The sequence below is a fragment of the Lepidochelys kempii genome, chromosome 24, assembly GCF_965140265.1.
Source record: "Lepidochelys kempii isolate rLepKem1 chromosome 24, rLepKem1.hap2, whole genome shotgun sequence".
Taxonomy (NCBI): domain Eukaryota; kingdom Metazoa; phylum Chordata; order Testudines; family Cheloniidae; genus Lepidochelys; species Lepidochelys kempii.
Genome location: NC_133279.1, coordinates 10,223,626 through 10,250,722, shown reverse-complemented (window position 1 = coordinate 10,250,722; position 27,097 = coordinate 10,223,626). Strand labels below are relative to the sequence as shown.

Genomic DNA, 27,097 nt, shown 5'->3' with positions numbered 1-27,097 from the left:
ACCAGGGGTTAGCTCTAGCAGGGTCCTGTAGGGCTCTGTTCTCGGCCCCCTGCGGTTTGGTGTATCAGGTGATGGGCTGTAGGAAAATAAAACACGCAGTCAGTGCTGGTACGACCGGCAGCTGCCCTGCAGTGGTGGAGCAGTAACCCGTGCCAGGTGCCGTACACAGCACCAGCTGGATCCCTTGCTTGGGTTGGAGCGATCCGCGTCCAAGGCCGTGCAGGTAGGAACACAGCGTGGGCCACGCAGAGGCAAAGGGAAGCTGGGTTGGAATGGGGGATAGTGGAAAGGAGGTGGGGAACCAGCTGAAGATGAGCTCCCAGGGTGCTGCGAGAGCTGCTGCACTCCTCGCGGGTAGAGACGGGAGTAGGGAGGTGGTATCACTTCTGGATACGGCAGAAGTCGCTACTTGCTTCATCCTGTGTGCAGGGCTGAGGCCCATGCTGCAACAGGCTGGTGCCAGCTTAGAAAGGGCTCAGGAGAGAGCTGCAGGAATGATTTAGGGGCTGGGAAACCTGCTTGAGGGAGAGGGGAAGGACACTCGACCTTCCTGGGGTAAGATCAGCACTTACGAGGTGACCTGATCAGGTGGCCAGCTGTGCGTGGGCAGAGGGACGGCCTGTGTTGTGGCTCATTGCCAGCTGTCAGGTGTGGTCCTGGCTGGAGAGCTGGTGCCAGGCAGCTGGTGAATGCAAGGGGCAGGATTGTGGTGGGATGATAACGAAGACACCTGCACTTGGTGCACTGCAGTGAGACACAGGTGAGAAAGATGAACCCTTTGTTATAGGTTCAACACCTTAGCCAGGGCCTTGTGGGAGAGCCCCCAAGCCACCCTACACCACTCCCCCCAGGAGCTCTCAAGCCATTCCTCTGCCTGGTATCTGGAAGGTAAAATCCTCATCCCAGGGTCATCTGAGGGCCCCTGGCTGGTATGCCACTGCCCGGTGCTGGGGGCAGTAGAAGGATCTGAGCCTGCAGCTGCCTGTCCTGGTAGCACTGGGAACTGGCTGTGCTGATGGTGACTCATGGTCGGGGCCCTTCCTTCCCCTTCCCAGGCTGGCATTTCATTATTATGCCATGTGTCAGAGAAGGCATGTGCGGGGGCGGGGGGCTAACAATTCAATTGTCCCCTGGGGGCTGCAATCCTCTAGGGCTGAAGGGTGGAATCCTGCTTTACTCCCTTTGATCAGCTCCTGGCCCCCTCGGCTGGGCCACGCACTGTGGAGATGCTTCCGTGGCACAGCTGGGGGGCAGTGGAGCCGTAGGGAGGGGGCTGGGCACTGGGCAGGAGCTCCCGGGGCCACTCCAGCACTGGGCTAGATTCAGGCTGGATTAAATCCCCTGGGACGCCAGTGTGGGGTGCCTGCGGGGCCCAACCAGCAACTGCCAGCTGCAGGCCTTGGCTGACTCGCTGCTCTGGTTCGAGCTGGCTCCTGTGAAACTCCTGGGGCTGGTCTCAGTCCCAGTGTGGGTACCCGGCTCTTGGGGGCAGGGGGTGGGAGACATGAGGTTCAGTTACTGCCCTGACTCTGTTCATAAACTGGGGTGGGAGAGGGTGACCCTGGGGTAGCGCTCCCCTCAGATATGGCTGCGCCGGTTATGTTCACGGCACGTTTGCAGTCCTGAGGGCTGGTTCCCCTTTCTAGAAGCCGAGATGCTGGTGCCCGCGGCTGCGGATGGATTCTGTGACCATTCCAGGGCCGTGCGGGCGAGCGCCCTGCGCACCTAGAGGACTCGGAGGGCTGCAAACTCGTGCAAATGCCTCTGGCTGCAGATGGGCATTTCCCCTGAGCTCTGGAAACTGATGCTGAGATAAAGCTGCTCCAGGGCGTCACATGCAGAGATAATATTGTGTTTGCTGTGTCAGACCTGTTGTAACCAGCTGCTTCCCCAGCCTGCCCTGTGCTGGGGGGCAGCAAGGAGTGCCTGTACCCTTCTTTCTCCAATCCTCCTCTTCTCACCAGCCCCTGCGTTTCTACCCCCACCAGTCTTCCCAGGGGGTGCCGGCCCTTCAGGGTGTGGCACGATTTTAACAAACTTGGAAAAAAAAAAAGACTTTTGTTTTTTCCTTGAAAGTTGGATTTGCTGCTCAGCCCCACAGCCCCTGCTTGTCCTGCAGCCTGCTGGGCGGGAATGCCTTTAGCCTCCTCCTAGGATCCCAGGGGGAGGGTCTGCGTCAAGTCAGAACCCGACAGAGTTAAGGAGAGTCCAGCTTGGCTGGAGCTAGGGCCCCCATGCCCAGCCCAGAGTGGCCAGGCCCAGCTGTAGAGGAGAGGGCACAGGCTGGCCATGGGGCTTGGCAAAGGGTGCTCGAGGCAGCTGCAGGGAGGGAGGCAGACTGTTCCTGCCCCAGCCTGATCCCGCTTAGCAGAGAACTACCCCCTGCCAGGTTGGTACCTGCTAGGCAGGGCACCAGGGCAGGGGCACATCACTCGGGCCCTGAAGCCTAGAGGTTAGGAAGGACTTGGCCTGTGCGCTGGGTCTGGAGCCAGGGGGCAGCTGGTGTGGAGCTGGGGGCCCCGTGGGAAGGGCAGAGCACCTCAGCAAGGTGCTGAAGTGGATCCGTTGCGACTCCATGGCGTGAGGTGTGAACGACTCCACCTGGGCTAGCTCAAACCCAGCCATGGCACTTGGCTCTGGGCACCGCCTCGTCAGGAACCTGGTGTGAAACCCAGCAGAGCGAAAGAGCAGCAGCCCCCGGCTGGGCCCGAGCGCAGTGCTTGGGGAGCGTTCTCTAGGGGGACTACGCAGGCGCGATGGGATGGAGCTGGGCAAGAGCGGTGCCGGGATGGATTCAAACCAGCCTGAGTCACCAGCCCCCAATCCGAGCCCTAGCCAGCCCCCAAGGGCCCCTCAGTGGCCTGGGTCAATGACATCACCCAGCCCTTGGATACACAGCTCCGCCAGCGCTTGAGCAATTACCAGTGGGCTCCCACCCTGCCCCTTCCGGGAAGGGACCTGGGCCCACGTGAACCCAGGCCAGTTCCCTAATGCAACCGCAGCCTGGAGAAAAGGGAACTGCCCAGGCTCGGGCTGTGTGAAGAGTTAAGGAGCGAGTGGGGAGTGCAGGAAGGAGTTGCTCTGTGGTTGTGGGGCGTCTTGCTGAGTCAATTGCAGCGCCCAGCCCCAGCTCACACCGGACAGTGTGTCTCCGCCGAGCAGCCGGAGTGGAGCAGTCGCTGCTGCCTTTGCCATCCCAGCCCCGGCGAGGGAGCGATCGGACTCGTGCGGTGGCTCCTTGGCTTGACCCCGCCGGCCAGGATGAAGATGTGGCTCGTGGCCGGCCTGCTGCTGCTCCTCAGGGCCGAAGGCGCAGGTAGGGGTGGGGAGCCATTGCGGGCGGCCCCAGGGCTCTGGCCCTTCTCGCGGGGGCAGGCCTCGTGTGCAGGGCAAGCTGAGCGCACCCTCGGGGAGGCCGGGGAGCCGGCTGCTGGGGGTCCCGAGTCTTTTGAAAGCCCGAGAGCCGGAGGAGGCAGCGCCTGGCTGGGAGCAGGTCTGAGCCTGTGATTGGGCCTTGCTGGGTCCTGCCCGACCCTGCGCCTGGCGAGCCTTTCGAGGGCTGGTTCTGAACGGTCCCTGGAAGCCACTCCATCCCCAGGGGCTCATGGCCTCGGGGGTGCGAGCTCTGCGGTGGGGCTGGGGGCTGCTTTCCCCTCTGGCTCTGGAGGAGCCAGTGCTGGGCTGGGCACCTCTAAAGGGGCAGTGATGGTTCTTCAGACCTGGGCTGGGCACCTCTAAAGGGGCAGTGATGGTTCTTCAGATCTGGAGGAGTTGGTGACTAAGCACCTTGGAGGCTTTTAGGGGCCTGGAAAGGGGGCAGAGTGCGGGTTTGACTGGCAGGGCTGGCGTCTCAGGGGTCACGCAGTGCTGGGGGTGGTCCTGAGGTGAAGGGGCCTGTGCTAAACCGGCCCCTCCAGGGCCGTCACGCCAGGGGCACAGGGCAGCAACCTGCTTTGGCTTGAGCTTTAACTAGGGGCAGTTCTGGGGGCAGCTTCTTGCTTTGTTTTGCACCCGCCTCCCGCTGCAAGGCTGGACACCCTGTGCCGAAAGTGAAACCCCACCGAGCACCACCCAGGGCAGCCAAGAGCTGGGGCTGGGGCTAGGCAGGCTGCCTGGGGCCAGGGGCAAGCGGAAGCCAGTCACACCCAAACAAGTGATCCCCTGCCCAACAGCCCCTAATGACACCCAGATGGTTTCACGTGGCTTGTTAATGGGAGCTCCACGTGCAGCTGTGGCCCTGGAGCGGGGCAAAGGCCCAGTGTTGTTCCCCCCCTGGCTTGGCATGGACCCCTGCCCAGGCCCTACCGGCAGCTGCTGTTCTGAGTTACGTTCCAGGGGAAGCCGGGCTAGGGTGGGGCCAGTTCCCTTGGCCCTCATTTGCACGGACCCCTGCCCAGGCCCTGCCGGCAGCTGCTGTTCTGAGTTACGTTCCAGGGGAAGCTGGGCTAGGGTGGGGCCAGTTCCCTTGGCCCTCGTTTGCACGCCATCTGCATTTGCAGGCCACAGGCTCTCCACATACAGTCCCACTAACCATCCCGCAGACCGGCTGCTCCCGGAGGGCTCCCGTCACTCATGCACAGACGCACCCAGAGCCAGTGTGGCTCCAGCTCTAGGACTGAGGGAATCACATCTCAGCTCCCTGCCATCCTTGCTCAGCCCCATGCCACTCACCTTGAGCCCCCTCTGTCCCACATGGCCCCTCTGCCAACCCCATCGTGTGTGTTATACACTCTCAGTGGAGAAGCCTTTTCTCTAGAGTGTTCCCTTTGGGCTGAGACTCTCTCCCCAGCCCTGTCCCTTCAGCCTGGACCCTACAGACCCTGGGCCACTATCCGAAAAGTCAGGGTTTGCACAGAAATCCTCTGTCCCGCATTTTCCCTCCTCCCTATCACTGCCTTCAATGGGATTGTCGCCTGGCTGCCCCACCCCTGCAGGGCTGCTGGGACCCAGTGTGGGAAGTACTTTGGGATCTCTGAGGTCGAAGGCAGGTCATAAACACCAGATCTTCCCCCTCCTGAGCTCCCCCCCGGATGCCCAGTGTGTCTGGAATATGGAAGCATTCCAAGGATGCCATCCGAAGGCAACACCATGGGTCCTGGAACACTCCCCTTCGCTACCAGCCGATTGACTGAATCACTCCACTGTCTCCCCTTGAGATCTGGGGAATGGGTAGATGGGCCGTGGTTGGGGAATGGGAGCAGGGTGCATGGGGGGAGGGACTGGTTAAATAAGAATGGGAAGCCAGCCTGGCCAGGGGATGGGTGTAACCCCTTGCCTTGGATGTGTGTGTTCTGCCTCTGGTTTTTGAGGCTGGAAGGGTTGATGATTTAACTGGGAATTGGTCCTGCTTCGAGCAGGGGGTTGGACTAGATGACTTTCTGGGGTCCCTTCCAACCCTGATATTCTATGATTCTATAAGGGATCCTCATATGCCCCTGTTAGCCTAACTCGGGATCCAAACAAACAAACCTGGGGATGGGATTCCAGACTCAGACTTGGGAGATCGGCTGTATGGAAAGTAGATCCTGTCAAAGGAATGGGATATCTGTTTTTGATGAGATTACACGTTTGGTTGATAAAAGTAACAGTGTTGATGTAATGGATGTAATCTTCTGTGAGGCGTTTGGCGTGATACTGCATGACAGTTTGATTAAAAATCTGATAGGTCTCCAATTGTCATTGTAAATGGGGAATTGTCATCCTCCGGTGTGTCAAGGTTCCGTCCCCACTCTGAACTATAGGGTACAGATGTGGGGACCTGCATGAAAACCTCCTAAGCTTACTTTTACCAGCTTAGGTTAAAACTTCCCCATGGTACAAACTATTTTACTTTTTGCCCTTGGACTTTATCTCTGCCACCACCAAATGTCTAACAGGTATATATATTTCCTGTTTGGAAACATCTTTCCCCCCAAAATCCTCCCAAACCTTACACCCCCTTTCCTGGGGAAGGTTTGATAAAAATCCTCACCAATTTGCATAGGTGACCACAGACCCAAACCCTTGGATCTTAAGAACAATGAAAAAGCAATCAGGTTCTTATAAGAAGAATTTTAATAGAAGAAAACGTAAGAAGAATCACCTCTGTAAAATCAGGATGGTAAATACCGTACAGGGTAATCAGATTCAAAACATAGAGAATCCCTCTAGGCAAAACCTTAAGTTACAAAAAGACACAAAACCAGGAAACTACAGTCCATTCAGCACAGCTTATTTTCTCAGCCGTTTAAAGAAATCAGAATCTAACGCATATCTAGCTAGATTACTTACTAAGTTCTAAGACTCCATTCCTCTTCTGTCCCCGGCAAAAGCAACACACAGACAGAGAGAGGGACTTTGTTCCTCCCTCCCCCCAGCTTTTGAAAGTATCTTGTCTCCTCATTGGTCATGTTGGTCAGGTGCCAGCGAGGTTATTTTAGCTTCTTAACCCTTTACAGGTGAAAGGGTTTTTCCTCTGGCCAGGAGGGATCTTAAAGGTGTTTACCCTTCCCTTTATATTTATGACAGGGTGTGTTTCTAGTGAGGTACCACAGGGATCAGTTCTTGGCCCTATGTTATTTAACATTTGTATCAATGACCTGGAAGAAAACATAAAATCATTCCTGGTAAAGTTTGCAGATGACACAAAAATTGGGGCAGTGGTAAATGAAGAGGACGGGTCACTGACAGAGAGTGATCTGGATCACTTGGTACTTGGGCGCAAGCAAACAATATGTTTTAACACGGCTAGGAACAAAGAGTGTAGCCGTACTCAGTGGTGAGCTGGAGCCGGTTTGCACCGGTTCGCCAGAACCGGTTGTTAAATTTAGAAGCCCCTTTAGAACCGGTAGTTCCGCGAGGGACAACCGGTTCTAAAAGGGCTTCTAAATTTAACCGGCCAAAAGTGGCACCTTAGGCACCGACTCCACGGTGCTCCAGCCCTGGAGCACCCACGGGGAAAATTTGGTGGGTGCAGAGCACCCACCGGCAGCTCCCCGCCCCACCCCCGGCCCCAGCTCACCTCCGCTCCGCCTCCGCCTCCTCCCCTGAATGCGCCGCCCCGCTCTGCTTCTCCTCCCCGCCCCCCGATGTGCAGGAACTAGCTCTGTAGCAGGGGAGAACAGTCATGTCTTGGCCTCTTCCTTTGGGACCTTCCGGTGCATGCCTGTTCCTATGGTAACTCGTCTGTCCTGGGCTTGACAGCTTCCCTGGGGACTTACGCCAACACTTACTTCAGTGATTGCAAGAGGTTAAGGGATCCGTAGCACAAGTGAGCAGGGGTATATAAAACGGTGAGGCCAATTTAAGCAATATAACTTCCATTATATCACAATTATGTGCTTACTGCACACCGATATACGTATGGTGCGGAAAATACCTATTGGTAATGTGATATATATAGATAGATCTGCCGGCCCAGTGTATATTCGTCAATGATACGTACCTGTGTGCACACACTCACTCAGAGACGCACAACCCCACTCACATGCACATGTGCACACACATAAGCAGTGTGTCAGGACCCTGCCTGGGGAAGATGCAAAGACACGGGGTTACATTTTTGAAGGTGCCTGTGTCCCTTAGCTGGTCCATTGACTCTCCCTGGGACTGTCAATGAGACTTGGGCCCTTCTGCAATGGTGACCACGCTGGGCGAAGGTGCTTCCTACACCCACCTCTGTAGAGGTCCCCTTGTGCAGGACCCCAAAGCTGTTCGTGGCCCAGGGTCTGGGGGAGAGCCGGCAGATTTCATTACTGTTTCCCAGCAATGCGCTGTAAGGTGGCCTCTGACGGCAACACCCCGACAGCTCCCTGCAGCGGCAGATGACGCAGGCTCTGTGCGCCCCAAACCCCTCCCACCACTGCTGGAAAGCAGCTGTTCCTGGCTTATTGTTGCAAAGCAGACGGGTTCCCTCCTGGTGACCTGAAGTGACCAGCCGAAGGCAGTCAGTGCCCCAGAGCTGGCTGCACGGGAGGGAGCAGAGGAGTGCCTCACCCCCACAGAACCCTCGTTGGGCTGGAACAGCAACCGCAGGCCAGCCCAGTGCCTGTGTTTCCCGCGTGGCCTCGGGGCCTGCCTCTCCCCACTCGCTCCTGTGGCTGTTCCTGCTCCAGGGTGGGGCCTGCCTCACCTCTCCCAGAGCTGCTCCTTCCCACTTGCTGGCTCTGGCCCCGCTTCTTCATGGGCTCCTGAGGCCACCCCCTGTCAGTTGTCACCAGCCCTGAGTGGCCAAGTGGCCAGAGGTGCCCAGGTGCTCGTGGTGGTGGCACTGTGCCTAGGTGCTCCCTGGGGGCTGGCACTGAGTGTTTGTGCTGCATTACCCGGGAATTCGCAGAGACTTCCGGGCAGCCCCATGTAGCTGAAGTGCAGTCCGTGGTGTAACCTGCTGGCATTGACACTGCTGCTCCTCTTTGCAATGATGCCTCCCTCCCCCCATTCGGTCCCTCCCGAGCACCCCCAGCACCCCAAGGCGGTTGCCCAAGCAGCTTCACAGGGTTCCTGCCCTGGCACATGGGTGGGAACGAAAGTTCACCTGCTTGAATGTTGGCAGAGAGACCAAACAGAAAAGGCCCCGGGGATCCAGTTCTGGTTACATTTCAGAGCCAGCAGAGAAAGCTCTGAGCATCCTCCAAGCCAAGTCAGTGCCCCACCAGGAAAGGCTGCAGAGGTGGGGTGAGCGATGCAGCTGGGGCTGGGACCTGAAACCAGAAGTGTGACTTTCCTCAGAGTACAATCTGGATAGGTGAATAGCGGTGTCCCCTCAATTCTCCAACCGTGAATGCCTTTTACACTGTTTTGCTGTGAGAGCACCCACTCCTGGCCTTGCTCACACACAGCCTCTAGCATGTACTTTACCCCCAACAACTTTCCAGTCCCAGATTTATCGCTGGAAATGTGCATCTTGCACTGCTCAGCTCTTTCCTTCTGGACAATACAAGTTCCTAGAAAGTCCATCGTTTAATCAATAGAAAATTATATGCACAGGCCCTGTTATCTCAAATGAAGTTTCCCAAACACTTCGATCCAAGCCCACACTGGTTTAGATCAAACAATAGAACAAGTTTATTAACTACAGAAAGATGGATTTTATGTGATTACAAGTAATGAGCCATAAAAGTCAGAATTGGTTATAAAGAAATAAAAGGTAAAACACAAACTAATACCTAACTTAAGAAGCTAAGTGAATTCAAAGCAAAGATTTCTTTCACCACATGCTCACAGCAGTGTGGCTGGATTCCTCCCCAGCCAGGACCCTTCCCCCCATTCAATGATGCTTTCTTTGTCTTTCAAATGTTGTTGATGCTGTGAGTAGAGATGAAGGGAGAGATCATTTGGGGTGTCTGTTCCTCATTTTTATATCTTTTCTTCTTCTTTTCCGGGCCTCCTTTCAGCTGCTAATCTGCTCTTCAGCTGGGGTTCAGGTGACAACCAGTCTATCTACACAGTATCTCCCTCGCCAGCTGTTTGATTGCCAAGATGTAAATTTCTCACTCACACCCTTCTTCCTGTCAAAGAATGGCCACTTACTCAGGTGATAATCCATCTGATTTTGTTGACAACTGGCTGAGGAATCTGATTGCCTTTTGTCTCTGAGATGGCTATGTCTACACTACAGACCTTACACTCCAGTACAGCTGTGCAACTGTCAGGTCTCCCGTGTAGCCGCTCTATGCTGGCGGGAGAGAACTCTCCCGCCAGCATAATTAAACCACCCCCAATGAACGGCGTTAGCTATGTCGGCAGGAGAGCCGTCATAGTTCTGTCCACACTGAAACTTTTGTCAGTGAAATTTATGTTGGTCAGGGGGATGTTTTTTTCAAATCCTGGCTGGCAAAAGTTTTGCTGAGAAAAGTGCTAGTGCAGACAAAGCCTCAGGAAGTGGTTTGGGCTGCTTCCCCAGATTTGAAATATGCCTTAGCAACATCATACAGGAGAATCTTATAACTTTACATACAATGTTGCTATACATATTTTACCAGGACAATAATGATCAGCGAATTATGAGTTTTCTAGGGACATGTCACAAGGCATACTCTGTAAACAATTTATCATAGTTTTGTAAAAAGGATTGTCATAAATATAAAGGGAAGGGTAACCACCTTTCTGTATACAGTGTTATAAAATCCCTCCTGGCCAGAGGCAAAACCCTCTCACCTGTAAAGGGTTAAGAAGCTAAGGTAACCTAGCTGGCACCTGACCCAAAATGACCAATGAGAGGACAAGATACTTTTAAATCTGGAGTGGGGGGAACAAAGAGTCTGTCTTTCTGGGTGATGCTTTTGCCGGGAACAGATCAGGAATGCAGACTCACAACCCCTGTTAGTTAGTAAGTAATCTAGCTAGAAATGCGTTAGATTTCCTTTTGTTTAATGGCTGGTAAAATAAGCTGTGCTGAATGGAATGTAGATTCCTGCTTTTGTGTCTTTTTGTAACTTAAGGTTTTGCCTAGAGGGATTCTTTATGTTTTGAATCTGATTACCCTGTAAGGTATTTACCCTCCTGATTTTACAGAGGTGATTCTTTTACCTTTTCTTTAATTAAAATTCTTCTTATAAGAACCTGATTGCTTTTTCATTGTTCTTAAGATCCAAGGGTTTGGGTCTGTGTTCACCTGTACAAATTGGTGAGGATTCTTATCAAGCCTTCCCCAGGAAAGGGGGTATAGGGCTTGGGGGGATATTTTGGGGGAAGACGTCTCTAAGTGGGCTCTTCCCCTGGTCTTTGTGTAAGACGCTTGGTGGTGGCAGCATACGGTTCAAGGACAAGGCAAAGTTTGTACCTTGGGGAAGTTTTTAACCTAAACTGGTAAGAATAAGCTTAGGGGGTCTTTCATGCTGGTCCCCACATCTGTACCCTAGTGTTCAGAGTGGGGAAGGAACCTTGACAAGGATGAACTCAAGAAAGTTGTGGTGCATAGAGGCCATGAGCCGGTGGGGGTGCGGGGCACAGCCATGCCATCTGATACATTGAAAACAAGCATCTCCTCTGCCAGCGTGTCACGGGATGACCTGGGGCTGCTGGGGATGCAGCGCTCTCCTCGTGGGGCAAGCAGAGAAACCCCTCCAGATGTGTCTAGTGAACAGAGCTGTCATGAGCAAGGCCCCAGCTCAGGGCCTGCAACCACTGAAAAAACTCCCCAAACCAACTGAATGGTACTGTGACCTCGTGCACCAGCTTGCAATGCCACTCGCTCAAATGTGGCCTGGCCCCCCCCTTGTCCTGGCAGCGGGGCAGCCGGGCCAAACCTGAGCGGTGTGAGTGCCGGGCGGGTGATGGGAGTGAGCAGAGGCCAGTGCTGGGGAAAGCCGCTGCAGTCCTGTACCAGCCCCTGGGACGCACAGCCCTGGCAATGGCACTGTGTGCTCGCCTCTCCGGGGAAGGGCAGAGGATTCAGACATTGTTTGTCAGCGAGGCCTGTTACCGCTCAGTGCCTCAGGTGCGATCACAGAGACAACATCCCGGCTGCAGAAACAACGCCCCGGCCGCCGCTGCTGCTTGTGGTTTCATGACGCTCTAGCGGTTGGCTAAAGTGCTCGAAACAAGTTTCTGCCACGGACGTGGTTTTCATTTCTGGCTTTGTGCTGCGAGAGGACTCTCCTGGGTGGCTTCGGGGGGTTGGAGGGGAGTAGGGGGCCCAGGGAGGAGGGGTTTCTTATCTCAGTATTGGAGCCTCTCGTGAGACCAAGGTGGCAGGACCCTTCCTTTCCGTGCAGCTGGTTTCACAGTGGCAGGGCCGGGGGGCCTGTGTCTGTCGGGCACCTCACATAACGCTTGTCTGAACGGCCGGGTGCTGCTATGTCCTGGGGAGAGGGTGAGGGTTGGGCTACACTGCAGCCATATTAGGCCCTCCCCCACAACGCCCCCTCCCCAAAGCTGGGTCCCGGCTCCGTGAGCCCGAATGCCTCTGCTGGAAGGACGAGCGTGCTGGGGAGTGCACGGGCCCAGAGTGACCAGACTCCAGCCCCATTCCAAGACTTGAAACGAACCTGTGATCTGAGCGGCAGGCAGCACGGGGAGCTAAGCGCTGGTACAGCGTGGCCCCCCTCCACCACTGCAGCCAGAGCCATTGGGATTCGGAGTGTTGTGTCCAGATACGAGGTGTTCCTGGAGCCCCCATCTCCCAGCATGCAGTGATGGAGGCTAGGGAGTCTCTCTGCCCTGGCCGTACGGTGCCTGCCGTACCCCAGTAAGCTCTTACCTCCCCCACTCCCTCTCTTCTCCGACTGTCTGTTCTCCGGGAAGGCCAGGCTGATTTCACCAAGGAGCCCTGCATGACCAGCATTGTGCCCTGAGTCCCTGCCCACCCCAACATGGAAAAAGAGCAGCCGACTGCCGCCAGGATCTCTCTGTGGACTATACATCAGTGCACTAGGAATCAGGACGCCTGGGTTCTGGTCTGCTCTCAGCTGGCTGGCTAAGGACCTTGGGGACGTCACTTCCCCCTCTGAGCCTCAGCACAAGGATAATGATTCTGACTTGCCTAGTGGGTGCCGGGAGGTTTCGCGGATATGTTTGCTAGGCACATGCAAAGGGCTGATAGTGCATTCAGCTCATAGATCTCTGAGCAACTGCTATAGGTGGGTGACTCAGTTTCCTGATTCCCAGTCACTCTCTAACCACTAGGCTGTGCTGCGTCCTGTAGCGTATGAAGTAGTGCTCTGAAGTGCATGTGCACCTGAACATGCTGATGAACCTCACCCCCCCCCCATGGACACATTTCAAGCTGTCAGCATTTTAATTCTGCAGCAAACCACACTGAGTTCCATTAATCAAAGAGTTTCAGAATAGCAGCTGCAGTCTGTATTTGCAAAAAGAAAAAAAGAAAAGGAGGACTTGTGGCACCTTAGAGACTAACCAATTTATTTGAGCAGAAGCTTTCGTGATGCATCCGATGAAGTGGGGGAGGTTTAGATTGGATATTAGGAAAAACTTTTTCACTAAGAGGGTGGTGAAACACTGGAATGCGTTACCTAGGGAGGTGGTAGAATCTCCTTCCTTAGAGGTTTTTAAGGTCAGGCTTGACAAAGCCCTGGCTGGGATGATTTAACTGGGAATTGGTCCTGCTTTGAGCAGGGGGTTGGACTAGATGACCTTCTGGGGTCCCTTCCAACCCTGATATTCTATGATTCTATGATTCTAAGTGAGCTGTAGCTCACGAAAGCTCATGCTCAAATAAATTGGTTAGTCTCTAAGGTGCCACAAGTCCTCCTTTTCTTTTTATTAATCAAAGAGTTAATCTACAGAATGCTTTTCCTCCCTGCCCTTCCGTCCACCAAAATAAACCCTGATATTTACCCAGAAATATTATTAATAGCTTTTTGCACCCATTTTCAGCTGTTTCTGTTGTTGTAGTAATAAACACTGATAAATTCCTGGGAAAAATTAAATAAAATAAAAACCGAAAACAAAGGGCCCTAACTAGGTCTCATGGGCCCTTCCTCTGTGGTTTATTTGTAGAGTAACTTTTCTGAAGGCTCCCAGATGTCTTAAGGCCTGAGGGGCCAATGCATTCAAATTGGTTGTTATTGCCCTGAGCTCTGCCAGCTTCCAGCATGCTGCGTTCCCCACTGTGCCCTGGACTCATGTCTGTTCTATGAAAGGAAACAGGACAAAATTCCAAGCTCCTTGTGGTGTTAATGGGAAGGTTTGAGGTTCCCACATCTCCCAGCTCCTTGTGTCAGGTGCACTTCACATCCAGAGCACAGGAGATCCAGAGTCCTGGGCAGAGGGTGAGACAACTGGAGATCTCACAGCACTAGAGGGTTTGTCGCTAGGCAGGCAGAGGGTAATAATATCATTGCAGTTAGGAACAGAGGGCTGGAAACAGTGCATCAAGCACCTGTCCATCCAACCCATGATCCTGCCTCCAGCAGAGGACAGAACCTGATCTTTCCGAGGAAGGAGAAAGGCCACTTCCTTCCTGACCCATGAGGCACAATGCCCTGAAGCATGAGATCTGATTGTCCTTATTTTGGCTAGTATAACTAGAATGTCCCTGCTGGCTAAAACATCATCCCATCTCTATTCAAACCCAGTGATACTCTTTGAGTCTGCTAGGAGGATACTGTGCAAGTAAACATGTATTTTTAGAGGACATGGAGGGCCAGATTTGGAGACTGTTCCCTTCACAGTGTCACTTTAAAATAACTCCAAACTTGTTAGTCTGGAGCCAAGCTCTTTAGCTATTTCTAGTAACAAAGCCAGAGCGCCAAGTTCCTCCCAGCAACATGATAGACCCACAAAGAGCTTTGAGTCACTCTCTGGTTGGTTGAGCCATGAACATCTGAGGTGTAATCCTAGCTCCGCTGAAGTTAATGGCCAAACTCTCACTGACTTCAATGGGGCCAGGACTTCAGCCCTGGTATTGGAAGGGCCTAACGTGGTCCGGAAGGGGTGCCAGGTCTGTCACTGGCCAATGGGGAATTTCATTAGTTAGCACCAAACTAATGCAGGGATATGGTTTTGTCTGCGCCAGCTGTTTGGTCTAATGGCTGTAAGTCCACAGAGGCCCATTAGATTGTCCAGTCCTTCCCCAAGGGGCCAGTGTGGGATGGTTCCCCATGGGCCACTTTGTCCAGCCTGGTTTAAGTGAGGGGCTCAGGGCAGCCTGGTAACGAGAACCAGCAGTGATGGGTGTGGGGTTGCAAGGATGCGCACAAGGGTATACCGAGCTGCATCAGCAAAGGCACTGCATCACAAAGCAGGGCTATCTGTCTGACTGTGTCTGTCTATCAAACTCTTCCCATACACCCCCATCTAATCTATCTATCTATCTATCTATCAATCTATCCCCATATACCCCCTCTATCTGTCTGTCTATCCCCATACACCCCACCTCTCTCTCTCTCTCTTTCTCTCTCCCTATACACCCCCTCTATATCTATCTATCTATCTATCTATCTATCTATCTATCTATCTATCCATCCAGTTCCGGTGTGATCACATGTAAAGTGTGGTGTGGGCACCTCAGGGCCAGGAAGATGCAGCCAAACTGGAGGGAATTCAGAGAAAAGTGAGTTTCAGGGGCTGGGGGGAGAGTGAAGGAGCTGACACTGTCTAGCTTCGCTCAGGGGGGCCCTGGGGTGGGGCTGGGTGGGTGGGACGGATACTCGTCTGCAGGTGTTTGAGGAGGGGAAGAGCTCCGAAGGGTGACTTAGGGGGAAGCATGAGGAAATTCAGCCCTGAGCGAAGGGTGTATCAGCCAGGGGAGAGGAGCCTCCCCAGGGAAGTGGTGGAAACCCCATCACTTGGGATATTCAAAACTGGGCTGGCCAAATGAGGAGCGGGCTCCAGTGGCTGGGTGGGCGGCAGAAGCGGCTAGCTGCTGGGAGAGGCCTTTCCCACCTCGAGGGTCTGCGTTTCTGGTGGGGCTGGGGTACACCAAAATCCGGCTTGGATGCGACGGGGCTCAGTCCCTGACCCAGCAGGAAACCTCAGCAGAGGTCCCATGTTTCCTGCCTTGAAGGCAAGCTGCCCACTCACTCTGACATGGGCAGCGCGAGAGCCTGGTCCTGCACCGATGCTCCAGCCTGCAAATCCTGGTGTTGGGCAGCTGCTCCACTCTCCAGCAAATGCCAGGATTGCGGTGACTCATTCTGTGCCCTGGAATGCCCGTTCCTGCTGGGCTTGGCGGGACGATGGCGGTGCAGCCCCCCCATGCAGCATTCCCTCTCCCCCTCACCAGAAAGCTAACGACACCTCTCCTCCCCGCAGAGGCGCTGGCCGAACCCGAGCTGTGTTACGTCCTGGACGCCATCCTGTTCATCTATGGCATCATCCTCACAGTGCTCTACTGCCGCCTGAAGGTGAGTCCCGGGGCCTGGCCATTCTCGCCTCTCTTTAGGTGACCCCCGACGGGCCTGCTGCTCGGGGGGCGGAGGGTTACTGTTCCGGCCCTTCTGCTCCAGAAACACCATGGGGTTGGGAGGCTCCATCTCCTCAGTGGCTCGTGGTTGCTCGGGGGACAAGGGCCTCTGCCGGGCAAAGCTTGGGGAGCCTCAGCAGAGCAGTGCTGCAGGGGGAGCGGCAGCTCCAGACCGAGGTGCACTGGCAGAGCCGTGGGGGAAGCTGGCCCAGTCTGTCTCACACCAGCCAGCACTGCTGGCTCTCACGTTTAGGAGCAGCAAATTTACCTTTTGGAAAAAATGGAATGGGAGTAAAAAGAGATGAGAAAGGCCAGTTCTCAGCACTGCTCTGCTCCCCTTGCAACGCGCTGGCCCTTGGCCTCTCTGCTGGGGTTATTCTAGAGGAGCTCCCAGCCGGCACAGCTGACTCCTACGCCTCCCTTTTGTCGGCTACCAGCACAGGGGGTGGAGAAGAGGTGGGAGGGGAGACATGAGGGGTGAGTGGCGTATGAGACACTCCAGCAAAACCCAGCTGGCACGGGGGAGCATCACCCCTCCCTTTCAGAAAGAAGGGTGGCCCAATTGTTCAGGCTCTCGGGGGGAGACCTGGAGCCAATTCCAGGCTCTGCCATAGGTGCATCTACGCCAATAGGGTCGACAGGCGTGGAAAAGGCCGTGTAGCCAGGGGGACCACGGCAGCAGCTCAGGCCCGTGCCTGCCTGAGTACAAACCCACCCGGAGCCTCTGGGTTCGTCCTTGGGTGGCGAGGCCCAGCTGCTGGGGCTGCACTAGCTGGGGTGGAGCTAGTGCATGTCTGGCGGCCTGAGCTGGGAAGCACGCTCCCTGCTGCAGTGTGGACGTATCCAGTGTGCCCTGAGGCAAGCCCCAGAGCCCCTGTGCCTCATCTCCCCATCTGTACACTGAACTGCCTCCCAGGGCTGTGTGAGGGAAACACCGCCAGGCGTGGGAGGTGCTTAGCTATGGCAGTGATGGGGACCATACCGGTCCCAGTGCTGAGGGATATAATAGCATGTGGTCCAGACTTAGCTGGTGCAGTTTAGTGCAGCCCCAGGGCTGCTCTATATTGCTGGATATTGGAAGTCCCCGCGTCCCTCCCTTCAGCTGAGAATCTGCCCCCAAACTGTTTCAGGGGCTATTTGTTCTTTAATTCATGCTTTTCGTTTCCTTTTTCAGCTCCAGGTTCGAAATGCCTCAAAAGCTGTCCCCAGCACAGCCTATAGTGTAAGTCCTCTCTGCTTCCTGTCGGTCACTCCTTTGCCAGGGCCTTGTGGGCGTAGTAGACAGTTCAAATCATCCACTGCATCTCTTGCTTTCGTCGGTGTCTCACTGACCCTGGTCCAACAGAGCCCAGATCTGCGGGGTCTTTGGTTGCGCTGCACAGCACAGCTCTCCTCTTGGGGTCCACTGGGAGGAGTGGGGCCAAGGGGCTAAGGGCTTTGCTGGGGTGGGGAGTAATTTTGCATGGGCACATTGAGGATGAGTTTGTTCTGTGCTGATGTTTGGGGCCTTACACTGCAGAGCAGGAAGGCCATGTGGGGCAGTGGGAAACACTCAAGGGACCCTGAACCTAATCCCACCTCTCCCACTAATTTGCAGTTTGACTGCAGGCAAGTCAGTTTCCCTGTCTCTGAATGTGAATGATGGCGCTGACCCACCTTTGCAAAGTCCTCTGAGATCTGTGCGTGATGTACTGGTGCTGTGTCCCAATGTGTCCCGGGGGACAGTCCCGGCTCTGTTCTAGTCCTGCTGAGGTTTAGCCTGTTCCCTTCTTTTTCACCTTTGCCCTTCACGTCCATTCTTGTTTTTTTTCATTTGTTGTTCCACTTGGCTTCTGCACTTTGTAGCCACTCCCTCATTTGAAGGGATGGGGCTATTTGTCCTCAGTGGGCTTTGTGACGAAGTGGGACTGTTCTTAATGTTTCCTCTGAATAGTGTGAGGGTGCCTCAGTTTCCCCTAGGCAGTTCTTAAATATCTAGATGATGGGATAAGGATGTATGATCATTGCAGAGCCCTAGAAGGCAGGTGTGTGCAGGGGTCTGGACATAGACAGTGGCCGACACCCTGTTTCCTGGCAACTGATGGCCTGGCCCTTCCCCCCTGCGAGGTGAGAGCTAAAGGGTTGGAGAACAAAGGAATCAGGTGACCTCCTGGCCCGGGAAAGGGACAAAGCCCAGAGGAGGAGGGGCTGGAGAGAGTTTCAGTCTGAGGCTGGCTGGGGACATGGAGTGAAGTACAGATGTGGTTGTCTGGCTCACTGCCCCCCAAAATGGACCCGGCTGAGGGGTCCTGTTCTCTGCACCTACAAGCTCTGTGTTAGACCATGTTCCTGTCGTCTAATAAACCTCTGTTTTACTGGCTGGCTGAGAGTCACGTCTGACTGCGGAGTTGGGGTGCAGGACCCTCTGGCTTCCCCAGGAGCCTGCCTGGGTGGACTCGCTGGGGGAAGCACAGGGAGGGGCAGAGGATGCTGAATGCTCCGAGGTCAGACCCAGGAAGGTCGAAGCCGGTGAGCTGTGTGTCCTGCAGACAGTCTGCTCACAGAAAGGAGACTTCCCCAGAGTCCTGCCTGGCTTCGTAGGGAGCAGTTCCAGAGCATCGCCCAGGGACTCCATGACAGGCTTATGCCCCTCCCGCCCCGTGGCACCTTTCATCAGCGTTAAACGCACACACATATAAAAAGACAGGAGCAAAGCTGGAGCGGGCAAAGCCCTGGAGGAGTTGCTGTAGTGTGTCCCGTGATGCCCGGGTGCATGGGCTAGGTGGGATATGCCTCTCCTCCTCCTTTCACCTGAGCAAGTTGAAATAGAGCCTGCAAACCCTCATTTCTATCCCCTTGGGCTGGGGAACAAGGTTCACGGTGCCTGATGCCCGTCTGCCTAGGCATTCCCCATTCTCAGGCTGGAAGTGGTTTGTAAATGTTCAGTTAACTTGGTTGTGCCCCTGGTTTGAACCAGCCGCCCCGATGTGTCTGGAGGCAGGTTGTGCTCAGGGTGTCTCCCTCTCTTTCGAAGCATGGGAAGTTTCCTGAGAAATCTGGCTGGAGATTTGGGACTCTGATCCCCCCGGAGAAGAATCTAAGCTTTTGGAGAATCCACCAAGTGATTCCAAACATCCTGAGGCGTGTGTGCCCCTGGCTGCAAAATGAGCCCCAGCCTGATTGGGGAAGCCAGAGAGACTGGCTGAGAAGAACTCAGCTGCTGGCTGTTTGAGCTAGGAAGACAGCACAGTTCCACTGCCAGGCAGCTCTGGTACAGAGCACGCACAGCAGTAGCCACCTTGTTAGCTATGTGAGAATAAACCACTGAGTGCCATGAGCACCCCATACCAAAGGAAATGGAGAGGCCTCCAGGAATGGGCAGCGCAGAGGGTTTATAGCAAACACTTCATGCCAGACAGAGCTGATTGCCTTTTGCATGCAGTTATGAATTTCCTGGGTCAAGAGAATGCAGCAGAGGCTGGATTTCAGTGCAGTGTTTGACACATCCTCTGTCAAAATCTTCCTTGAAAAGGCCAGGTAAACTGGCATGGAGGCACATGGAGTGAAAACTGGCTAAAGGGGTTAAAAAAGGCACATGATTAAAGCAATTGGCTGGGGGAGGTGACAGGGATCAGTGCTGGGCATTGCCTCATTTAATACGTTCCTTAATGGCCCAGAGGAAGACGGCATAGGGCCCAGTACTGATGCATATTGATACTAAGTGGGGACCGGTTGTGAGGCCATGGGAAGACAGAGGAAAATCACCCAATGCTCAGACAGAGTGAGCGAGAGACCGCAGGAGAGCTGCCCTGCTGTGGGGCGCCAGCCAGAGGAGCGCAGTGCCGGAGGGACACTGGTGTGATTTTGAGCTGTGTGCACAGACACATCGTATCTTGGGAGTCCTTTACGCTCTTTTACAGCCAGTGGCGAGACCAACCCCACAATATACGACATGGCAGCATCGTAAGCACCTTGGTATCGTGGAGATACTGGCAGAGGGTAATTCAAAGAGGAGTGGGGCCTGAAAGCATTAATGGCTGAGTAAGGCTGACGGAGCTCCCTCTGTCCGGTGTGGCTAGTGGGGGGCAGGGGAACAAACAATAGGTGAAAAACACAAGACAGGAGGGGAATTCTGTGGGGGGTGGGGGTGGAAAGGGGGAGGAATGGGATGAAATAAAAAAACTGTAGGCCCAGGATAGTTCAGAATATCCACTTCTGCATCCAGCCAAAACCACACGTGCAGAGGCAGCTGCATAGAAAGAAAGAAAAAGAAAGAAAGTTAACTTATTTTTCAAGCTTCCAAGAATTCCAGCTTTGGGCTGAGTGTCGGAGCTGGGTGAAAGCTGGGGGTTGGTTGGTGCAGACAGACCCCGTCTCCCCCCCAGTCTGTGTCATAACACAGTGTGGGGGAGGAAGTGGCTGTTTCTGTTATTTTGCTTCTTGTTCCTTCTGACTTATCTCTCTTTCTCTTTCTCTTTCTCTTTGTGCAGCAGAAAGAAGAAGGGATCTATACTGTAAGTACCCAAACTTCCCCACCCTGTTTGCTGCCACATGCAATCACTTGCATAGGACTTGGTCCCTTTCACCAGCCCCCAAGGTGCCAAGAGGATGCAATTGATATGGCACAGCTGTATTTTGAATTAATTAATCAATGTTATTCCATAATAACGCTGAAACTCATCTCCATCTGATGACTGTGGTAACAGCCACTGCAAGGGCTGTTTTCAGTCCATTGTGTATTAGGCAGGTATCCACATCACCAAACCACCGTCGGCACTAATTGGACACCTCGCTGGTAGTCAGCACAAAGACTGAGCTTCCTGATAGTGCCCCTGTAGGGCAGGGCCATTACCAGAGGGAGATGCTGCTGCTGCCTTGTGGGTGACTAGAGGGCACGAGTCTCGGGGGTGCCAATTTGGTCCCTCTCACCAGCATGAAAACACTGTGTTTTGGGTATTTTTGGATGGGTCCCACAATGCAAACATCAGCTGTGCTGCTCAGACTCTGCTGCTTTGCTTATATCCGGGAGCCCTTTTCTAGGTTCTTCTAGGGTATTGAGTAAGGAGCAGGAGGTTTTTCTGGGCAGCGTCACAAACCGGCCCTTGCTCTGTGCACCTGATTCAGATGTGTATTAACATCTCGTGAGACCTGCAGGGAATGGCCGAGACAGCTGCTGATGTTCTACCTAGAGTGAAGGGCTGTCAGAGGAGGCTGAGCCCTGGGCACATAAAGCAGGGAACACTCCTGCACTGCGGGGCGGGGCGGGGCGGGGGGGCCTGGACAGGCTTTTCCAGCTCTAGTCTGACCTGGAGAGAAAACCCACCCTGCTTCTGGAGTCGGATTTGGAGCTCAGCCACCGGCTCCATCTCTCCCAAAGATTTCACTCCCCTAGCCCCAGGCTTAGTTAATTTGAATTATTTCATGAGTCCCATTTGGAACCAAAATCCTAATCCCCACCACCACTTCTGTCTCCTCTTCTTCCTTACAGGGGCTCAGCACTCAGAACCAGGAGACCTATGAAACCCTCCAGACCAAGCCCAATTAGGAGCCCAGCTGTAGCCCCGGGTACAGCCTCTGCAGAATGAGGTTGAAGGGGGAGCAGGTGTCCCAAGAGTGATTTATATGAGTTCCTCCCCAGTCTCAGCAAAGAAACAACTTTGTTGAAACCAGTGGTTCCCAGTTGCCCCCACATGCTGAAATGCTGGGGGTGGGGGTGTTGTGCCCCTGCTCGTTTACATGTAAGACATCCTTCCCCTAGCTGTACATTGCTCCGAGACTCTGCAGGATCAGCCTTTCCTATCCCACCTCTCTTGTGTTTCCGGTGCTGAAGACCTGTAGATATTCTTTCCCTTGTGCCTGTCACCAATGCCACACAGCGAGTCTCCAGTGAGACGAAGGTACGGTTCCATGCACGGTTCCCTTCAGCAGCAAAGCACCTTGTCTACCCTGTACAGTCAAGAACTATAATGCAAACACCTAAACCCTCCTGAGCATCTCTTGGAAACCTCTGGACCAATGGAGAATCATAGAATTGTAGGACTGGAAGGTGACCTTGAGAGGTCATCTAGTCCAGTCCCCTGGACTTATGGCAGGACTAAGTATTATCTAGACCACCCTTGACAGGTGTTTGTCTAACCAGCTCTTAAAAATCTCCAATGATGGAGATTCCACAACCTCCCTAGGCAATTTATTCCAGTATTTAACTACCCTGACAGGAAATTTTTCCTAATGTCCAACCTAAACCACCCTTGCTGCAATTTAAGCCCATTGCTTCTTGTCCTCTCCTCAAAGGTTAAAGGAGAACAATTTAACCTCCCTCCTCCTTGTAACAACCTTTTCTGTGCTTGAAAACTGTTACGTCCCCCCTCAGTCTTCTCTTCTCCAGACTAAACAAACCCAGTTTTTTCAATCTTCCCTCATAGCTCATGTTTTCATCTTTGTCACTCTTCTCTGGACTTTCTCCAATTTGTCCACATCCTTCCTGAAATATGGCGCCCAGAACTGAACACAATACTCCAGCCGAGGCCTAATCAGTGCGGAGTAGAGTGGAAGAATTACTTCTCGCTTGCTCCCTGGTAATGATATTGTCTGTCCTGGGGAGCAGGGAATATTCCCTTCTCTGTGCTTGTAAGTCACTGGCTTTGGTCATGTGTTTTGGCTGCCTTGATGGCTTTGCCTTGGTGCACAGAGGCGGCCCACACCACAGCGTCTGTGCTTCCACAGACAGAGACTTAATACTATGCCGGCTCCCTGCTCCATGTCTGCCACATGGCTTCTATTTCCCTGGCCTGACCTCAGTGGTGGCTGCTGGTTTATCAGTGATGGAGATGTGGGTATAACATTTCCCTTAGATGGCCTGATGGCGTGGGGCTAAAGGGCGGCTCAGTTCAGACTCAGAGGAAAGGCATTTGCTAGGTTCTGCTGTCACCCTTTGGCTGGTCTTCCTTTGCACATGGGTAGGCGTAGTAACACAGGTTGATAAAGGGAGTGATGAGGCTGAGGATAGCACCTCCCCCTTTCACTGGAGTTGTAAAGAGCTGAAAAGCTCTTGAAGCCAGTGTTTGAGATCAGAAATAGAACTGGGCCAGGCTGAGATGCTACGATTAGCTTTCACCTCTAGGTTCCCAGTTCAAATCCCATCCAGGCTGCAGGTGCACAGATCATTGCCCTCTGATGGTGAATAAATACACCCTGGGAAAAGGGTTGGTAGGTTTCCGTCCAGGTCCCAGTGGAGCAGGAGGTAATGTACTTCTCCTGCTGGTACCCGCGCTGCCTCTGGCCCATCACTAGACAGAGGGCCCCCACCTCTAAGGTGGTCCTTCAGCAACCCACAGCAGTGAATTTACAGCACAATTTTTATAAATTATTGACAGGCCCAGATTTTCAGAACTGCCTGTGAATATTCGGGTGCCTGATTTGTACCTGCATTTACCGTAGCTGTGCCTGCAGTCCCTGTTGGCCCCCACACACCCATTCCCTGCTCCCTGTGTGATGGGCCATTTGTGTCCATGGAATTCTGAACCTCAGGGCTTTACATTTTAAAACTTCACCTTCCCCTGCTGAGTCCCAAGTTCAAGGCCTGGTATTTTCCATGAAAGAACTGGTGCCATCGCTGATGGATAGGGCCGGTGGTAGGCACAGGAAAGCTCTGTGTTAGATATAAGTCATCCCATAAACTCCTGCAAAAGAAAGACAGGCCCCTGACCTCAGAGCTTCGCAGGTAAGTTGAAGAGGACCCCTTTTCAAATATTAGGTTTTCAAGTGCAATCTCATTTTGGGATCTGCCTAGCCCTGGCAGACGGGCACACAGCAATCCTACCAAAAGGTGCAATTGCAGCTGGGCATCAGTTGGAATCTTTTCATAAGAGCAACATACCTGGGTATCGCAACTAGAGTAAGCGCAGGGAATTTTTGACCATGCTGTTAGGGCTTATCAGGAGCAAATCATCCCTCTGCGTTCCTGAGCCATCAGATCAAGGCTTTCGTGTGTATAGTTGAATGCTGCTCCCTTCCCATTGCTTCTTATCGTACATGGCTTGTTTTGGGTATTGCCTCTGGATCACTTTTCTCCACTGGTCCAGCAACAGGCTCCAGAAACACCAGGAGAAGGTGTACATCAGTTTCTACCAATGCTAGGACAAAATGTTGAAGTGTGCAGAGCTGTTTATTCTAGGAGCACCTGGATCTCTTTCTGCCAATGTAACCCTTGAAGAATAGGTTTCAGAGTAACAGCCGTGTTAGTCTGTATTCGCAAAAAGAAAAGGAGGACTTGTGGCACCTTAGAGACTAACCAATTTATTAGAGCATAAGCTTTCGTGAGCTACAGCTCACTTCCTCAGATGCATATCATATATGCATCTGAGGAAGTGAGCTGTAGCTCACGAAAGCTTATGCTCTAATAAATTGGTTAGTCTCTAAGGTGCCACAAGTCCTCCTTGAAGAATAGACACCCCCTTTTTTTTTATTGAGCTGAATGCTTAAAAATTTTATTTTTAAATAAAGCTTTAAGCAGCGGTATTATACCCCATGACATTGCAAAGCCAATCGGGTGCTTGCACTTGGAGAAGGTGGGATAAAAGCCATCCTTGGAATGTTTATGGCAAATACCGCCATGCACTGGGGACAAAGTGCCACGTCTATAGGAATTAATAAAGCAGAATAGGTCATTGCCAGAGCTGGCTGGAGAAAGGCAATTCCCTCTCAAGACAACTTTTGAGGGTTTGAAACTTGGTTTTGTTCCACATTGGAATGAAAACAAAACCTTTCCAACAGAATTGTGTCCAAATGTCTTTCTTCCGCTCGGAAAGGTCAGGTTTTCAATTCTGCTGTCTTGCTCTCTGACTGGATAGTCCACCCTGGACCTCAGAAACCTTCCACTCAAACTGATTTCTTCAGAATCAGTACAACTATGTGAAATGTTTCAGCTTTGACTAAACAGCATATTTGGATGAAAAAAAGTTTATTTTAAAATGTTCCAGCCAGCTCTAGGCATGTCTGAATATACATAGTGCTACAGAAATTAAGATTTTTTCCTTAATGTCTTGAATGTATTGTACTATACTGGCTCATGTATTTTTTCTCTCATTAAAATGTGTATACAGGATACGGGGAGTATGCCCATCATTATTTAACCTACTTGCTATGAATTTCTTGTGCTCTATGCCGTCTGTCTGTCTCAGTAGCCAGCTGACCTTGTGCTGACATCCAGCTAGGCTTTGGGTGGGTTTGTATGTGAGTGATAGGGATTGAGGGGGCACAGTTCAGCATGCTGTTGTGTAGAACTGTGCTGTTGGGGTGTGTGTGTGTGTGTTGATTTGAGGTAGCCGTCTCATCTCTGCGTCAATATCCCAGCATGTTAAGGTGGGTAAGGGTAAGGTGCAGACTTTTAGCTGAGACATACAGCAAGTGTCCTGGCCAGATGTGGTTGGCAGTGTTCCCCCTACTGATACTCACACCTTCTTGCAACTGTTTGAAATGGGTCACCTTGATTACATTGGCCTCATTACCACTACAAAAGTGATTTTTCCGTCCTTGGTGTTCCCCCCTTCTTGTCAACTGTTGAGAATAGCCCACTTCCACCTTAATTTAATTGGCTCGTTAGCACTGACCCCCCACTCGGTAAGGCAACTCCCATCTTTTCATGTTCTGTATACTTATACCTGCCGGTGTATTTTCCACTCCATGCATCTGATGGAGTGGGTTTTAGCCCACGAAAGCTTATGCCCAAATAAATTTGTTCGTCTCTAAGGTGCCACAAGGACTCCTCGTTGTTTTTGCTGATACAGACTAACATGGCTACCACTCTGAAACTGTTAACACTGGTGCTCAGTGCTGGCATTCAGCAAACCTTCACTTTTTGGTGCCCTTTCAGTGTCAAGGCCCACCTCAGTTATAATATTTCAAGAAAGAGTCCATTTCCAGCCCTTCTCAGTGGGAAGAAAACTTTCCTGAAGCTGATTATGAGGGAAATTTTTTTTGCAGATCATGAGTTATGCATGGTCTCAGCTACAGTCAGATTAAGGGCAGCATTTGGGGTCTGCAAAATCTGTGGGTTTCCCCATAATTTAATGCCTCAGCTTCCAAGCAGTGTCTGAATCACATTCTACTACAGAGGTGGGCAAACTATGGCCCGCGGGTCACATCCGGCCCGCAGGAGCCTCCTGCCCGGCCCCTGAGCTCCTGGTCTGGGAGGCTACCCCCGGCCCCTCCCCTACTTTCTCCCTTCCCCGCAGCCTCAGTGCGTCATGCCACCGGCGCAACACTCTGGGTGGCTGGGCAGCGCAGTTGCAGAGCCATGGCCTGACCTGGTGCTCTGGGCGGCGCAGTAAGGGGACAGGGGAGGTTGAATAGAGGGCAGGGGAGTTTGGGGGTGTGGTCGGGGGTGTGGATAGGGGTCGGGGTAGTCAGGAATAAGAGTGGGGGTTGGATGGGGCAGCAGGGGGCAGTCAGGGGTGGGGATTCCAGGGGTGGTCAGGGGACAGGGAGCAGGGGGTGGTGGATGGGGCAGGAGTCCCGGGGAAGCCGTCAGGGGGCAAGAAGTGGGGGGGGGGTCGGATAGGAGGCAGGGGCCAGGCCATGCCTGGCTGTTTGGGGAGGCACAGCCTCCCCTAACTGGCCCTCCATACAGTTTTGGAAACCTGATGTGGCCCTCAGGCCAAAAAGTTTGCCCGCCCCTACTCTACTACATGGCTTTCCATGAAAATGTTGAACTAGTCTCCATAGACACGGGAATTACATATCTGATTCCCCACAGGGAATTCCCCTCTTAACTTCATTATGTTTGCCCCTCCCTCAGTGTGGAGTGGACACGCACTCGTCTTTGTAAACTGAGCCGAGATTTTCCAAGCACTTCAACCAAAACCCACTGTTTTAAGTCAAATATAAAACAGGATTATTAACTACAGAAAGATCGATTTTAAGTGCTTATAAGTCACAAGTGTCGAGATCAAAGTTGGTTACTTAAGAAATAAAAATAAATTCACAATCTGAGGTCTACAAACTAAGCAGTATTTGAATCAAGCAGTGTCTCACCCAGACAGATGTTACAAACAGGTCATGGATCCACAGTACACTGGCTGGGACACACTCAATGGGTGTGTGGGCGCCGACAGGGACTGCAGGCGCAGCTACGGCAAAAGCCGGCCCCTGGGAGCTTGGGCAGGTTAGTCCTGGGAGAGAGACTTTTGGGCGGGACCAGGCAGATGAACCCCGATATGATAATGCCAGGAAAGAGGTGGCCGAGATCGATGGGATACCCGTGGATGGGAAGGTCCG

The 27,097-nt window shown here is 53.1% G+C and overlaps 1 protein-coding gene across 2 annotated transcripts; it reads left to right on the top strand.

Annotated features, from left to right (window-relative positions):
• Positions 1–2,539: 2,539 nt before the first annotated feature.
• FCER1G (Fc epsilon receptor Ig) lies at positions 2,540–24,065 on the top strand. Of its 2 annotated transcripts, none has more exons than XM_073322976.1 (5): positions 2,540–3,316; positions 15,694–15,785; positions 17,019–17,066; positions 20,317–20,337; positions 21,312–24,065. In XM_073322976.1, exons 1-5 carry the CDS (start codon positions 3,262–3,264, stop codon positions 21,366–21,368), a joined length of 273 nt encoding a protein of 90 aa, XP_073179077.1. In that variant the 5' UTR covers positions 2,540–3,261; the 3' UTR covers positions 21,369–24,065. The 2 variants fall into 2 exon arrangements, with proteins under 2 accessions (XP_073179077.1, XP_073179076.1); XM_073322975.1 differs by having other exon boundaries at positions 2,543–3,316; positions 20,314–20,337.
• The last annotated feature ends 3,032 nt before the right edge of the window (positions 24,066–27,097 follow it).